This window comes from Callithrix jacchus, chromosome 8, assembly GCF_049354715.1.
Source record: "Callithrix jacchus isolate 240 chromosome 8, calJac240_pri, whole genome shotgun sequence".
NCBI classification, from domain to species: domain Eukaryota; kingdom Metazoa; phylum Chordata; class Mammalia; order Primates; family Cebidae; genus Callithrix; species Callithrix jacchus.
The window spans coordinates 11,655,442-11,670,239 of record NC_133509.1 but is presented as its reverse complement, the minus strand read 5'-3'; the positions used below and the strand labels follow the sequence as shown (position 1 = coordinate 11,670,239).

Here is a 14,798-nt window from a genome sequence, read left to right as displayed (position 1 = left end):
AAATGAATAAAACGAAGAAACATGAACAAAACAAAGAGCCCCACAAAGTTGGGACAAATCTGATAAAACCCAAGAGCTTGGGTCTGGGCTGCTGCTGAACTTCCTGACATGACGGTCTGCCAGGGACAGGTGTCTTTGCACATCTACGGTGACCAGTCCACTCACTCTACACCCCGTCCTGGTTGTGGCAAAGAGACTACACATTGTCCACCTAGGTCAGGGTTTCTCAACCTCAGCACTACTGATATTTTGGTTAAGTAGCCCCCAAGATGTTGGGGGAGCTTTCCTGTGCATTGTAGAGTGTTCAGCTGCATCTCTGGCCTCCACTCACTAAATGCCAGTAGCAATACCCTCATTTGTGACAAACAAAAATATCTCCAGACATTGACAAATGTCCCCTGAAGGTAACATCATCCCCAGTTAAGAAACACTGCTGTAGCTCCATTCTCTCCCTTCTTTTTCAGTAATAAGACTTTTGATTTTCACAGTCAACAGGAAAAAACACCAGGAAGCTAGCTGCAAGACCACCCTGGCAGGGAGGCAGAAGTACAACTTCCAGGAAGTGCCTCTAAAGGGAAGGTATGCATCCTATCCCCCTTCTTGCTTCCCACGGGTGAGAACACATATGCAGGGGCTGCAGCTGAATCGCCTCACGCGCCCAGAAGTCAGTCAAGGGCTAGCTGGGCGAGGTGGCTCACGCCTGTAATCCCAGCTCTTTGAGAGGCTCAGGCGGGTGGATCACCTAGGGTTGGGAGTTTGAGACGAGCCTGACCAACACGGAGAAACCCCGTCTCTATTAAAAATACAAAATTAGGGCCGGGCGCAGTGGCTCACACCTAAAATTCCAGCACTTTGGGAGGCCGAGATCGGTGGATCACAAGGTCAAGAGATAGAGACCATCCTGGTCAACAAGGTGAAACCCCGTCTCTACTAAAAATATGAAAATTAGCTGGGCATGGTGGAGTGCGCCTGTAGTCCTAGCTACTTGGGAAGCTGAGGCAGGAGAATTGCTTGAACCCAGGAGGCGGAGGTTGTGGTGAGCTGAGATTGTGCCATTGCACTCCAGTCTGGGTAACAACAGCGAAACTCCATTTCAAAAAAAAAACAAAATTAGTGGGATGTGGTGGTGTATGTCTATAATCCCAGCTACTCAGGAGGCTGAGGCAGGAGAATCGCTTGCATCTGGGAAGTGGAGTTTGTCGTGAGCTGAGATCACACCATTGCACTCCAGACTGGGCAATAAGAGGGAAACTCCATCTCAAAAAAAAAAAAAAAAAAGTCAAGGGCTAAGATGACAGAAGAGTAAGAGAGAAGGAGGCTGGGTCCCAGATGACCATGGAGTGCCATGATAGAGATGGCCTCTAGCACCAGACTTAATTTATGCAAGAGAAATGAATTTGTGTCTCTGCTGTCTTGGCCTAACTCCCCCAGAGCTGAGGTTTAGCCTCTGATGAACTCTTCTGACACCATAGCCTGTTGTCTGTCATAGTCAAATCTAATCTTAAGTAACATACAAGATGTAACTCAGCAGTGCCTGTGGCTTCAGTGACCCAGCGTCTGGATGCCTGTGACTGTCAATTTTTCCCCCAGCTCAGTTCTAGTAGTTCACCAGACCCCTCCACATGGCCACTGTCCTCTCCCCATCCTGCCCCTCCCCAAGGGCTTCCTATCTCAAGAAAAGGCACCCCCACTCTCCTAGAACTCTGTGAATCATCTCTGAATTCCCTCCCTCCCACTCCATCTCTCCCACATCCACAATGCCCCAAAGTCCCTGATTCTCCTCCACTCTACTCCTAATGCCACTGTCACAGCTCAGGCCCTCACCACTCCTCCCCTGGTCCACTGTCACCATCCGTTAGGACACTACCCTCCCCGCCTCCAGTCTCCACCCCATGGCCCATACCTACCCTACCCCTCCCGAAACACCCCCTCTTCCCTTCATCTCTAAGGCAAAGTCCAAGCATTCTGGGTGAACAGCATGCTCCCTGCCTTCCCCCACCTCATCTGCCAGTCCCCCACCCCTTCCTCAGAGCCAACAGGAGACTATACAAAGAACTGGCCCGGGGCTCCAGTAACCCGGTAACCCACTAGGACTCTGTTCCCTGTCTCCAATGTCCTTCCCTGCCACCTCTTTTCTGTAATCTCTAACTCCTCCTTCAAGGCCCAGGCAAAAACACCTCCTCCATGAGGCTTTGACTGATGCCCTCAGCAAACACAGCCCGTTGATGTCTGCTCGCCCGTGGGTCTAACACAGAGCTGTCCCACTGCATTTGCTGAGTTGGAGTGTCTGTCTCCCTGACCCGCAGTGAGCAACCTGAGGAAAAATCCCATTTTATTGTACTTGGAATCCATGGCACCTAATGTAATGTTGGCATGGAGTAGGTGCCCAATGCACGGTATGAATGACCCATTTACTAAGCCCTTGCTATGCGGCAGTAAAGCATTAGCTTTATCTAAATTATCTCATTTCATCCTCAGAATCTCCTTGACAGGGTGATTGTCTCCCCTAAGAGATGAGACTGCAATTCCCAGAGGCTGAGCAGCCACGCCAGGTGCTACAGCTTATGCCCGGCAATGTCAGAGACAGAGTCTCCATCTGCCACACCAGTCTCTCCCTTGGGATCTTGCCTCACCCTGCTGCCAACCCCAGGCAGGTCTTCAGGGAAACAATGACCCCCAGAACTGAGTGTAGAAAAAGCTCCTTATCTGCCAGGTGTGGCACTTTGGGAAGCCAAGGCGGATGGACCACCTGAGGTCAGGAGTTCGAGACCAACCTGGCCAACATGGTGAAACTGAAACCCCATCTCTACAAAAAATACGTGGAGTCAGATGTTGAAGGAAAAACAAAAATAGAAAATAAAACAACAACAACAACAAAATTAGCCGGCCGTGGTGGTAGGTGCCTGTATTCCCAGCTACTCGGAGGACTGAGGCAGGAGAATCCCTTGAATCCGGGAGGCGGAGCTTGCAGTGAGCTGAGATCGAGCCACTGCACTCCAGCCTGGGTGACAGAGCCAGACTCCATCTCAAAAAAGAGAAAAAAAGAAAAGAAAAGAAAAAGCTCTTTATCCTTTTATTCCGTTAAGTTGAGATTTCCTAAAAAGAAAGTCTTGACGGGAAACTAAGGGAAAGTTACACACACACACACACACACACACACACATATATTTTTAACAAAACAGATGGGCAAGTTCAGGTCCCCTCTGAGCTTTTTTTCTTTTTTTTTTTTTTCTTTTTTGAGATGGAGTCTCACTCTGTCACCCAGGCTGGAGTGCAGTGGCACAGTCTCAGCTGACTGTAACCTCTGCCTCCCAGGTTCAAACAATCCTCCCACCTCAGCCTATGGAATAGCTGGGACTATAGACACGCACCACCATGTCCTGCTAATTTTTCTATTTTTTTGTAGAGATAGGGTTTCACCATGTTTCTCAGGCTGGTCTCAAGCCTTGAGGATTGGCCTCAAGACATCCGCCTGCCTCCACCTCCCAAAGTGCCAGGATTACAGATATGAGCCACCACCTCGCCCACCCCCTCTGAGCAGTTGCTTCCTTCTCTCTGAAACCACCAGGTGACACTAGATAGCTCCAAGATCCTTATCAGCCCTAATATCCTGTGATTCCATGAATGGGATAGTTTCTCAGAAGGTGGACTGACCAGTTGTGATGGGGAGGGCAGTCCCCTAGGGACACAAGCTTCAGGGGGAGGAAGGCTGGGTGGTGTTGCAGGCTGACCAGCCCCACCCACCCTGCTCTTTAGGACTCCACATTAGAGGTGCAAAGAAGAAAGGGGCCCGAGGGCGGTGGATCCCACCTGCAATCCCAGCACTTTTGGGAGGCCGAAGTGGTAGGTTACGAGTTCAAAACCAGCCTGGCCAACATGGCAAAACCCTGTCTCTACTGAAAATACAAAAATTGGCTGGGCATGGTGGCGGGTGCCTGTAGTCCCAGCTACTTGGGAGGCTGAGGCAGGAGAATCGCGTGAGCCTGGGAGACAGAGGCTGCAGTGAACTAAGATTGCACCATTGCACTCCAGTCTGGGCAACAAGAGTGAAACTCCATCTCCAAAAAAAAAAAAGGGAGAATGGGACTACTTGCAGTGAACTAAGATTGCACCATTGCACTCCAGTCTGGGCAACAAGAGTGAAACTCCATCTCCAAAAAAAAAAAAGGGAGAATGGGACTACTTGCAGTGAACTAAGATTGCACCATTGCACTCCAGTCTGGGCAACAAGAGTGAAACTCCATCTCCAAAAAAAAAAAAGGGAGAATGGGACTACTTGCTTAATAGCCTTTTGGACCCTCTGATAGTCCTGCCCAGTCTGAGTCTGAGTCTGAAGTCAGAGAGGCCTACGGCTTGGAGCTCAGACCTGCACAGTTCCTGCTGGGTGTTGAAAGGTCCTGTCTCCTCCTTGGGCCCCATGTAGCCATCTTCCCTTCTGTGGGCCACCCTCTCTGGTCCCAGTCTCTGCCTGGCCCCTCCTCCCATAAAATTATGACAGCAGAGAGCAGAGGCCTTGTGGGCAAGTTCCTGTGGAGGCTCAAACTCAGCTGTCACCCTTGGAGCCACAGTCATTTCCCCTCCCCCGCCTGCCCAGCTGGGAGGCTGAGAAGTTTCATCACAGCTGAGCTGTTGTCCTTATAAGGGAAAGTCCTCCCAAGCCTCTCTCTTGGGTCATAGCCAGCTGGTGGAGAACCTGGCCAGGCCTTGGAGTATCCTCCTGGTGCCAGGAAAGGTGGGGGTCCCTCAAGGACTCTGGGCTGAGCCTCCTTCTGAAATCACAGGCTCTCCAGACAAATAGCAGAAAGCAGTCAGTTGTGGCCCCAGCCCAAAAGCCCAGAAGGGTCAAATCCCAGGTCCTGACACTAACTTTGGTCCCCTAGGTAAGTTGCTTAAGCCTTAGTTTCTTAACCTGTAAAATGGAGTGAAATTACATCTTCCTTGTGAGGCCACTGTGGTGACTGTCAGAGGATAACAGGCCTGGCAAACAGTAGGTGCTCTGTGAGGCCAGGCTGCTGGGGTTTATTAAGAATTTTCTTTTCTTTTCCTTTTTTTTTGAGACAGAAATTCACTCTTGTTGCCCAGGCTGGGGTGCAATGGCACAATCTCGGCTCACCACAGCCTCCACCTCCCAGGTTCGAGCAATTCTCCTGACAGCCTCCTGAGTAGCTGGGTTTACAGGCATGCACCACCACGTCCTGCTAATTTTGTATTTTTAGTAGAGACGGGGTTTTTCCGTGTTGGCCAGGCTGGTCTCAAATTCCCGATTTCAGATGATCTACCAACCTCCGCCTCCCAAAGTGCTGGGATTACAGGCGTGAGCCACCGCACCCAGCCTATTAAGCATTTTCTATGAGGCAGACAACCGGCTCAGTAGTACTCCATGGCAACCCTGTGAAGGAAGGAAAATCAGTCCATTTTACAGACAAGGAAAACCAAGGCATGGTTTGTCTGAGGTCACCCCTGGGGTTTGTTGTTTGCTGTTTTGTTTTGTTTTGTTTTGAGACAGTCTCGCTCTGTCACCCAGGCTAGAGTGCAGTGGTGCGATCTCGGCTCACTGCAACCTCTGCCTTCCAGGTTCAAGTGACTCTTCTGCCTCAGCCTCCCGAGTAGCTGGGACTACAGGCGCCTGCCACCACACCCAGCTAATTTTTGTTTTTTATTTTTTTTGAGACGGAGTTTTCGCTCTTGTTACCTAGGCTGGAGTGCAATGGCGCGATCTCGGCTCACCACAACCTCTGCCTCCTGGGTTCAGGCAATTCTCCTGCCTCAGCCTCTTGAGTAGCTGGGATTACAGGCACGCGCCACCATGCCCAGCTAATTTTTTGTATTTTTAGTAGAGATGGGGTTTCACTGTGTTGACCAGGATGGTCTCGATCTCTTTACCTCGTGATCTACCCACCTCGGCCTCCCAAAGTGCTGGGATGACAGGCTTGAGCCCCCGTGCCCGGCCTTATTTTTGTTTTTTAACAGAGTTTTGCTCTTGTTGCCCAGGCTAGAGTGCGATGGCGCAATCTTGGCTCACTGCAATCTTCTTCAAGTGATTCTCCTGCCCTGGTCTCCCGAGTAGCTGGGTTACAGGCATGCGCCACCAGGCCCAGCTGATTTTTGTATTTTTAGTAGAGACAGGGTTTCTCCATGTTGGCCAGGCTGGTCTCAAACTCCTGACCTCAGGTGATCCTCCCGCCTCGGCTTTCCAAAGTGCTGGGATTACAGGTGAGAGCCACTGCACCTGGCTACCCCTGGGGTTTGAATCCACACGTGTCTGCCTCCAAACCTGAAGTCATGCTTCGTATACTTACATCCTGATGTTTCCTCTAGGAATTCTATTAAATTATGACAACATGGTGGAATTTCCATCATCACCTTTCCACCCTTCACGTTCCATCACAGAGCCTCCTCACTCATAGAAACCTCTGTGGAGTGAGTTTGTGCGGTCTTTTCTGACAGCCCTTTTGTCTGGGACATGAGGGTGGGGTGGGGAGTCAGGAAGACAAGACCTGGTGAAGGGCACAAAACACAATGACTCCTAAGACGGGATGCCGATAGGGCCTAGGCAGGGGTAGAGGGAGGGGCAACCTGGTTTCCCCTCCCCCTGTCCTGGGTCCTGTCTGATGATAGCCACCTTGTGATTTGTGAAACCCTGTACTGGGCCGGGCAAAGCGGCTCACACCTGTAATCCCAACACTTTGGGAGGCCAAGGCAAGTGAATCACTTGTGGTCAGGAGTTCAAGACCAGCCTGGCCAACATGGTGAAACTCCATTTCTACTAAAAATGCAAAAATTAGCCAGGTGTGTTGGTGCATGCCTGTAATCCCAGCTACTTAGAGGCTGAGCCAGGAGAATCACTTGAACCCAGGGGCAGGGATTGCCATGAGCTGAGATCGAGCTATTACACTCTAGCCTGGGTTAAAAAAAAAAAAAAATTCCAGCCAGACCCAGTGGCTCACACCTGTAATCTCAGCACTTTGGGAGGCCAAAGGGGGTACATGACAAGGTCAGGAGATCAAGATCATCCTGGCCCACATGTTGAAACACCGTCTCTATTAAAATACAAAAAATTAGCATACAGGTGGTATGCTCCTGTAGTCCCAGCAACTCAGGAGGCTGAGGCAGGGGATTTGCCTGAACCTGGGAGGTGGAGGTTTGCAGTGAGCCAAGATTGTGCCACTGCACTCCAGCCTGGCAACAGAGTGAGAGACTCCACCTCAAAAATAAAAAAAAAAAATCCCAGCCAGGCGCCATGACTCATGCCTGTAATCCCAGCACTTTGGGAGGCTGAGGCAAGTGGATCACCTGATGTCAGTAGTTTGAGACCAACCTGGCCAACATGGTGAAACCCTGTCTCTACTAAAAAAAGAAAAATCAGCCAGAAGCCAGGTGTGGTGGTGGGTACCTGTAATCCCAGCTACTCGGGAGGCTGAGGCAGGAGAATTGCTTGAACCCAGGATGTGGAGGTTCCAGTGAGCTGAGATTGTGCCACTGCACTCCAGCCTGAATGACAGAGTGAGATTTCATCTCAAAAAAAAAAAAAAAAAAATCCCACACCGTAATGACCCACAGGACTTAAGGTCACTGACATATGGAAGCCTGTGTTCAAAGGAGGGCTCCCCTTCTCTGCACAGGCCTTCAGCCCCAAGACCAGAGGGAAAGGCACTTTTTTTTTGAGATGGTGTCTCACTCTGTCACCAGGCTAGAATGCAATGGCACAATCTTGATTCACTGCAACCTCTGCCTCCCGGGTTCAAGCGATTCTCCTGCCTCAACCTCCTGAGTAGCTGGGACTACAGGTATGTGCCACCATGCCCAGCTAATTTTTATATTTTAAGTAGAGACAGGGTTTCACTATGTTGGCCAGGATGGTGTGGATCTCTTGACTTCGTGATCCACCCGCCTTGGCCTCCCAAAGTGTGGGGATTATAGGCATGAGTCACCAATCCCGGCCGGAAAGGCACTTTACTACCGCCTTCCCCATGGCTGGTCACCACCATCCCAGCAGCCGCTCCCTTCAAAGTGCCTTCCAGAGGGGACTCTGCCATCAAAAGAGACTCCTCTATGATGAAGGGGCCTGGGAGAATGGCGTGATTCACCTGAGGTCCCTCAGCTTCTGCGGGCCACTCACTCGGTATGGCTGTCACACGCCAGGCCAGTGGCAGGGGAATTCAGGAGCGACACGAGGGTCATTGCCACAGTTGACAGGCCCCGGTTCAGGTGTTTCCTGTTGTGTTGGCCCCGGGGTCTGTCCATGGTTCTCACAGAGGAGGAGGAAGGGAGACAGCCTTTGGTAAGCATAGTGGTGCTTTCCCTCATGGCGGGTGGCGGGGAAGCGGAGAGCCTGACTATAATCTCCTTTTGTGGGTGAGGAAACTGAGGCATCCTGAAACTGAGACTCAACCAAGGTCCCTGGGTGAGATGTGGTGGACCTTGGTAGCCTGATTTGGAGCTGTCCACTGGCCTAGGGCCTTCCCAAGAGTTCTCAGGGAAGCCCTGGAATTCTGCTGAATTTTTGTTAGTGTCAGGAGGTCAGGGGCCTCAAACAGGACCCAGGCTCACTCTTTACCAGGCTCTGGTGGTAAAATAACAGCTGGGAATCATCCTTTTGGAACCTTTTTATTTTTTTGAGATAGAGTCTCACTTTGTCACCAGGCTGGAGTGCAGTGGCACAATCTCGGGCTCACTGCATCCTCCACCTCCCTGGTTCGAGCGAGTCTCCTGCCTCTGCCTCCTGAGTAGCTGGGATTACAGGTGTGTGCCACCATGCCTGGCTAATTTCTTGTATTTTTAGTACAGATGGGGTTCACCATGTTGGTCATGCTGGTCTCAAACTCCTGACTTCGTGATCCACCTGCCTCAGCCTCCCAAAGTGCTGGGATAACAGGAATGAGCCACTATGCCTGGGCCTTTTGGAACCATTATAGGAAGCACCTGTTCAGCAAGAATCATCAATGGATACTAAATCTGGGGCAATTTGTGGTGAGGTGCAACACATTTAGATGATCTTAAATTGTCTCCCAGTTAATTAGTTGCAAGAGAAAAAAGCAAAAACATTAACAGTAAAAAAATCAGACACCTGGCCCCAGTAATCAAAATGAACATCACCAATGAGGGCCAGATGCATGTATTTCCTCCCAGAAGTGATACCTTGAGAAGGACCCAAAGCCTGTGCAGTTTTCCAGCTGAGAATCCATAACCTCAGTCTAAGCAGGCAGAAACCTCAGACAAACCCCAAACAAGGAATCAGAAAGGGGAGGACTGTATTCTTCAAAAATGTCAATGTCCTCAGGGACAAAGAAAGGCTGTGGAAATGTTTCAGATTGAAGGAGGAAACAAAAGAGAGATGACAATTGTATGCCTGACATGACCCTAACCAGAGGAAAAATATAATAAAGGATATTATTGGGTCAAATGACAAAATGGGAATATGAACAGCAAGCCAAATTTACTGATAACTGTACTACAGTTACATGAGAGAATATACTGATTTTTAGGAAATACACAGTAAAGTATCAAATACTTAGGGATAGAGAGCCATGATAAGCCAGGTGCTGTGGCTCACGCCTGTAATCCGAGCACTTTGGGAGGTTAAGGCAGGTGGATCACGAGGTCAGGGGTTTGAGACCAGCCTGGCCAACATGGTGAAACCTCATCTCTACTAAAAATACAGAAATTAGGTGGACTTGCTGATGGGTGCCTGTAATCCCAACTACTTGGGAGACTGAGGCAGGAGAATTGCTTGAACCTGGGAGGCAGAGGTCACAGTGAGCCAAGATGGTGCCATTGCACTCCAGCCTTAGCAATAGAATGAGACTCCAACTCAGAAAAATAAAAAAAGCTATGATAACCAACTATCCAATGATTCAGAAAAAAATTATGTGTATACGTGAAAAAAAGAAAGTGCTCAAAAGAGAAAACAGGTCAATCTTGCTAGAGTAAATGTATGTTTTTTGTACTATTCTTTTTTTTTTTTTTTTGACACAGAATTTCACTCTATTGCCCAGGCTAGAGTGCAGTGGTGTGATCTCAGCTCACTGCAACCTCCACCTCCCAGGTTCAAGCGATTCTCATGTCTCAGCTTCCCAAGTAGCTGGGATTACAGGCATGTGCCACCATGCCTGGCTAATTTTTGTATTTTTAGTAGAGATGGGGTTTCACCATGTTGGCCAGGCTCGTCTTGGAAGTTCTGACCTCAGGTGATCTGCCCTCCTTGGCCTCTCAAAGTGCTGGGATTACAGGCATGAGCCACCATGCCCCGCCCTTTGTATTCTTCCTATTCCTGCAATTTTTCTCTAAGTTTAAAAGTATTTCCAGCCAAGTGCAATGGGAAAAAAGGGTATTTTTTTTCGAGATAGAATATCACTGTTGCCAGGCTGGAGTGCAGTGGTGAGATCTTGGCTTACTGCAACCTCTGCCTCCTGGGTTCAAGCAATTCTGCCTCGGCCTCCCAAGTAACTAGGATTATAGGCACGTGCCACTAAACCCAGCTAATTTTTGTATTTTTAGTAGAGACGGGGTTTCACCATGTTGGCCAGGATGGTTTCCATCTTTTGATCTCGTGATCCGCCTGTCTCAGCCTCCCAAACTGCTGGGATTACAGGTGTGAGCCAATGAAAAAAATATTTCCAAAATGAAAAGTTTGTTTGTTTTTTGACATGGAGTTTCACTCTTGTTGTTCAGGCTGGGGTGCAATGGCACAATCTCGGCTCATTATAACCTCTGCCTCTGGGTTTAAGCAATTCTCCTGCGTCGGCCTCCTGAGTAGCTGGGATTACAGGTATGTGCCACCACACCTGGCTAATTTTGTATTTTAATAGAGATCGGGTTTCTCCGTGTTGGTCAAGCGGGTCTCAAACTCCCGACCTCAGGTGATCCTCCCACCTCCACCTCCCAAAGTACTGAGACTACAGGTATGAGCTACCATGTCTGGCTGAAAAGTCTGGTTTTTGAAAAGTATTGTTCCTCGTGACACTTAGTCCCCAGCCATAGAAACACTGGGGGTAGGGATATAAATCAGAAGGGCCTGAGTTTATTAAGGACAGAATGCTGGGCAAGGTGCTTCATGCCTGTAATCCCATCACTTTGGGAAGCTGAGGCCAGAGGATGGCTTGAGGCCAGCAGTTCGAGACCAGCCTGAGCAACATAGCGAGACTACATCCCTAATAATAATAATAAGCAATAATGGATGGAGCACCGGGAGCAGGCAGTGTCCCAGCCCAGCTTATGGAGTGGGGGCCCTAGTACCAAGTTTGGGGGACTGAGTGATGCCAATCACCAACTGCTGTCTTGGAGAAGGGCAGCCCTGGAGCTGGCACCCACAACAACAAACAGGCTTGATGCAGTGGAGTTCCATAAAAAGGGATTTATTGCCAAACTTCAAGAAAGGCGCTTCATAAGCAGAAGACACAAAATGCCACCCTCCTCAGGAAGGCAAGCTAGACAGCCTCTGTACATCCTCGCTCCTTCTCTCCTGAAAGCCAGCTTCCTGCTTAGGGCCCGAGCTGCTAAGGGATGGAAATTAATAGCATTTGGTCACTTGAGGTGGCCCCAGAGCTACTTGCTTACCGAACAGGCCCCAGGGACTGGGCCTGGGGAGCTAGGCCTACACCTGTGACCTACATGCAGGCTCTCTGCACCCACAGACTCTGCCCTCAGTCCAGCTGCTGCAGTAGCTACTTGACAGAGGAGGGAACTAAGGCTCCAATTCCTAGCAGTAGGTGGCTTGGCTAAAGTCCCAGTCAGCCGTGGCTGCTGGTGGAGGGAAGCTGTTCCCTAAGGGAAGATGGCAAGGGGTCACATCACTGGGAACCTGATGTCCTTCTTGCTCTTGTCCTGGAGAAGATGGAGGGAAAGGCAGACTGTGGCATGGGGGCCATTTGTGCAAGGAGGCCGATGGGGGCTCCCGAGCCAGCACATTGCTGCTCACCTCTGCTCCTGCCCCATGCAGCTCAGAGTGGACATCTGCCCCTCCTGATCCTTGACTACTACTCTCAAGAACAAAGTGACAGTACAGTAACAAAGGCATTGACCTGTGCAGCAGGCCTCAGTCAGGTGGGGGTGGCGGGCAGATAGGCCAGAGCAGGCTGTACCCTCCCTTTCACTCTTTCAGTAAACAAAAGTGCACATGCAGAAATCTGGGCAGGTCCCTCAGAAGCTGCTCCCACCCCACAGGCCCCAGGGAGAGTGACTGGACTAGGGAGCCAGGGCCTCTGCACCTCCAGGTTCTGCCTCAGTCCAGCTGCTGCAGCACCATGGAGACTGGATGTGGCCCCTAGAGCCAGGAACAATGTGCGGGAGGGGCTGGGAGAGGACCAGGGTGCAGGGATGAACCAGGAAAAGGAAAGGAGAAAATGTTTCTTCTCCTAGGAAGTTACAGGAGAGCAGCCCATATGGGGCTTGAAGGTGGAGGCAGTGGTTTCAGATTCCAACATATCCCCATCAGCATTTGAAGAAATGACTGGGATACTGGACCTGTTTGGGCTGAGAAGAAACCACAGAGACCCAGATAAATCCCCATCTGAGGAGGCCCAGAAGTTGGTGGGGATTTCTTCTGAAGGCTGACATGATAATTAATTTTTCTAGTGTGGACATCAGGGCCATGCTGGGACTCACCTCTTCAGAAGTGTACAAGGCTGGACACTATCCAGGGGCAGAGACTAGACTAGAAGACCCTTTAAGTTCCCCTTCCACTCTTGAATCCTCCAGACCTAAGCCCTCCAATCACAGCTCACCTGAGAGTAAGGGGCTGCAGAAGATGCCCTTGTTTTGCAAAAAAAGGAAGCAGGGCCAGAGAGAGAGGCCACACAGCAAATGTCTTCCTAACAAAGAGTCCTCTAATCTGCCTCAAGAGGTTCCAGCTGGGTCCTATGTACCCCCAACTAAGGGATGAACCTAGAGCCTTGGACCCAAGGCCTCTGCAGGGACTCAGAATAGATGGGAGGGAGCTAGCTTTGAGGCTGCCTTAGCCATGAGGCTCTTTGCCTGGGAATATCTGGAGATGGGGGCTGCAGGGGGATCAGCTGTGCTCTATTCAGGAATGTAAATTACTGGGGATGGGGAACAGAGATGATGTCATTCCCAGAAACCCCAAGTGCCGCCCCCAAAGCCCTGGGGCAGTTTGGAACCACACAAACGCATAGGTCCCAGTGTGTGTGCTCCCAGCCCCAGCCCAGAGGCCAGTCCAGATAGCCAAACAGTAGCCCTGGGTGGCACCTGGCACCACTGGCCAGAGCAGAGTAGGATGGCAGGAGTCTCTTCAGGTCGTAGCCAAACGCTGACATGCCCAGTGGCCCTGCTGCAGCCATTGCTGTAGAGGCAGAAGCACATTTCTCAGCAGGGCTGGGCCTGGATGCACTTGATGGGATGGCCAGGAGGGATGGCACCTCCAGCCCAGCAGGCCCTAGGGCGCGCTTCTCCTGTAGAGGGTCACCAGCTCCTTCCGCTTCTCCCTTAGCCCAGGTGTTTCCTGGCTCAGCTCTCCCAAATCTCTCATTTCCTGCAGGACCTGGGTGGCCTGCCTGAGCTGCTCCACAGCCTGGCTGAGCAATGTCTCAGCACTAACAGGGGCCGGCTCACTGCCCAGCACCTTGTTCAACAGTTTCTCTGTCTGTTCTGAGGCCACCTTCACCTCCAGCTGCGCCCGATACAGCCGTTCCCTGGGCTGCAAGGGACGCCGAGGGCCTTCCTCAAGCAGATCCCCAAGGGAGGCGCAGCGGGGATGGAACTGAGGTGGCAGGTCCCAGTGGGGCAGTGCTGTGGACATTGTTGCATCCTTTGTGGGGGTTCCTGGGGTGCCCTCAGCCTGGGATGGCTTGGTAGGCTCAGGACTGTCATCCATGCCATTCACTGAGACCTGCGCTGTGCCTGGAGCAGGTGGCCCAGAAGCCTTCATCTCACCCATGCAGGCTTTCAGTTTCTCCGATAAGATCTTGGGTGGGGGTGTAGGGGGTGTAGGGGGCTTCCCACCCTCCCTGGGGGCAGCCTCAGACGTCTCAGAACTGGGTGCCTGGGAGGGTTCTGCATTCTCTGCAGGAGGAAGCTCCTGGGGGCTGGGGTTCTCCCAGCTCACCTTCAGTTTGTCGGGCAGGACACTGTTGGGACGCTGCTCCGAGCCACTGTCCTCCCCTGTTGGGGTCTCTGAGTCCTCTCGGCTCTCAGGGGAGACTTCAGAGCTTGCTGAGACAGGGGTTGGGGCTCTCTCCCCTGCAAGGGTATCGGTATCTGCCCTGTCACCAAGGCTGGTGGTCTCAGGTGCTAGGGAAGGCTTGGTAGGAGGTATGAGGGCCCGGGGTATCTCCCGAGGCTGGGCTTCACTGACATCATTGCTGGGAGCAAACACCGGTGGCCCACTGTCTGGAACATCGAGGTCCAGGCGGAGAAGCCCATCAGAAGCTGCGCTGGCCACCTGGTGGAGGAATAGTATATGGGCATCATCTTGGCTGATAAGCCATTGGGTTAGGTGTGCCCACTGACACACATTCTTTTTTTTTTTTTTTGAGACGGAGTTTCGATGTTGTTACCCAGGCTGGAGTGCAATGGCACAATCTCGGCTCACCGCAACCTCCGCCTTCTGGGTTCAAGCAATTCTCCTGAGTAGCTGGGACTACAGGCACGCGCCACCATGCCCAGCTAATTTTTGTATTTTTAGTAGAGACGGGGTTTCACCTTGTTGACCAGGATGGTCTCGATCTCTTGACCTCATGATCCACCCGCCTCGGCCTCCCAAAGTGCTGGGATTACAGGCATGAGCCACTGCGCCTGGCTGACACACATTCTTATACTCTCCCATCCAGGTTGTCTAGGCCCCC

At 51.2% G+C, this 14,798-nt stretch overlaps 1 protein-coding gene and 1 long non-coding RNA gene across 18 annotated transcripts in view; one reads left to right on the top strand and one right to left on the bottom strand.

The window, feature by feature from the left end:
• LOC118144783 (uncharacterized) overlaps nucleotides 1-14,798 on the top strand; it is a 50,744-nt gene that overhangs the window by 19,935 nt on the left and 16,011 nt on the right. For 6 of the 13 annotated variants that reach the window (XR_013520732.1, XR_013520728.1, XR_008474155.2 and 3 more), the window contains one exon: nucleotides 489-10,768. This is a non-coding gene — a long non-coding RNA (uncharacterized LOC118144783). The remainder of the gene's footprint in view (nucleotides 1-488; nucleotides 10,769-14,798) is intronic. The other 7 variants (XR_013520729.1, XR_013520735.1, XR_013520730.1 and 4 more) reach the window with 5 other exon arrangements.
• PLEKHO2 (pleckstrin homology domain containing O2) overlaps nucleotides 11,339-14,798 on the bottom strand; it is a 36,060-nt gene continuing 32,600 nt past the window's right edge. For 3 of the 5 annotated variants that reach the window (XM_078333379.1, XM_002753230.5, XM_054239328.1), the window contains one exon: nucleotides 11,339-14,395. In XM_078333379.1, coding sequence (XP_078189505.1) covers nucleotides 13,391-14,395 — 1,005 coding nt within the window. In that variant the 3' untranslated portion in view covers nucleotides 11,339-13,390. The remainder of the gene's footprint in view (nucleotides 14,396-14,798) is intronic. The other 2 variants (XM_054239327.2, XM_078333380.1) reach the window with 2 other exon arrangements.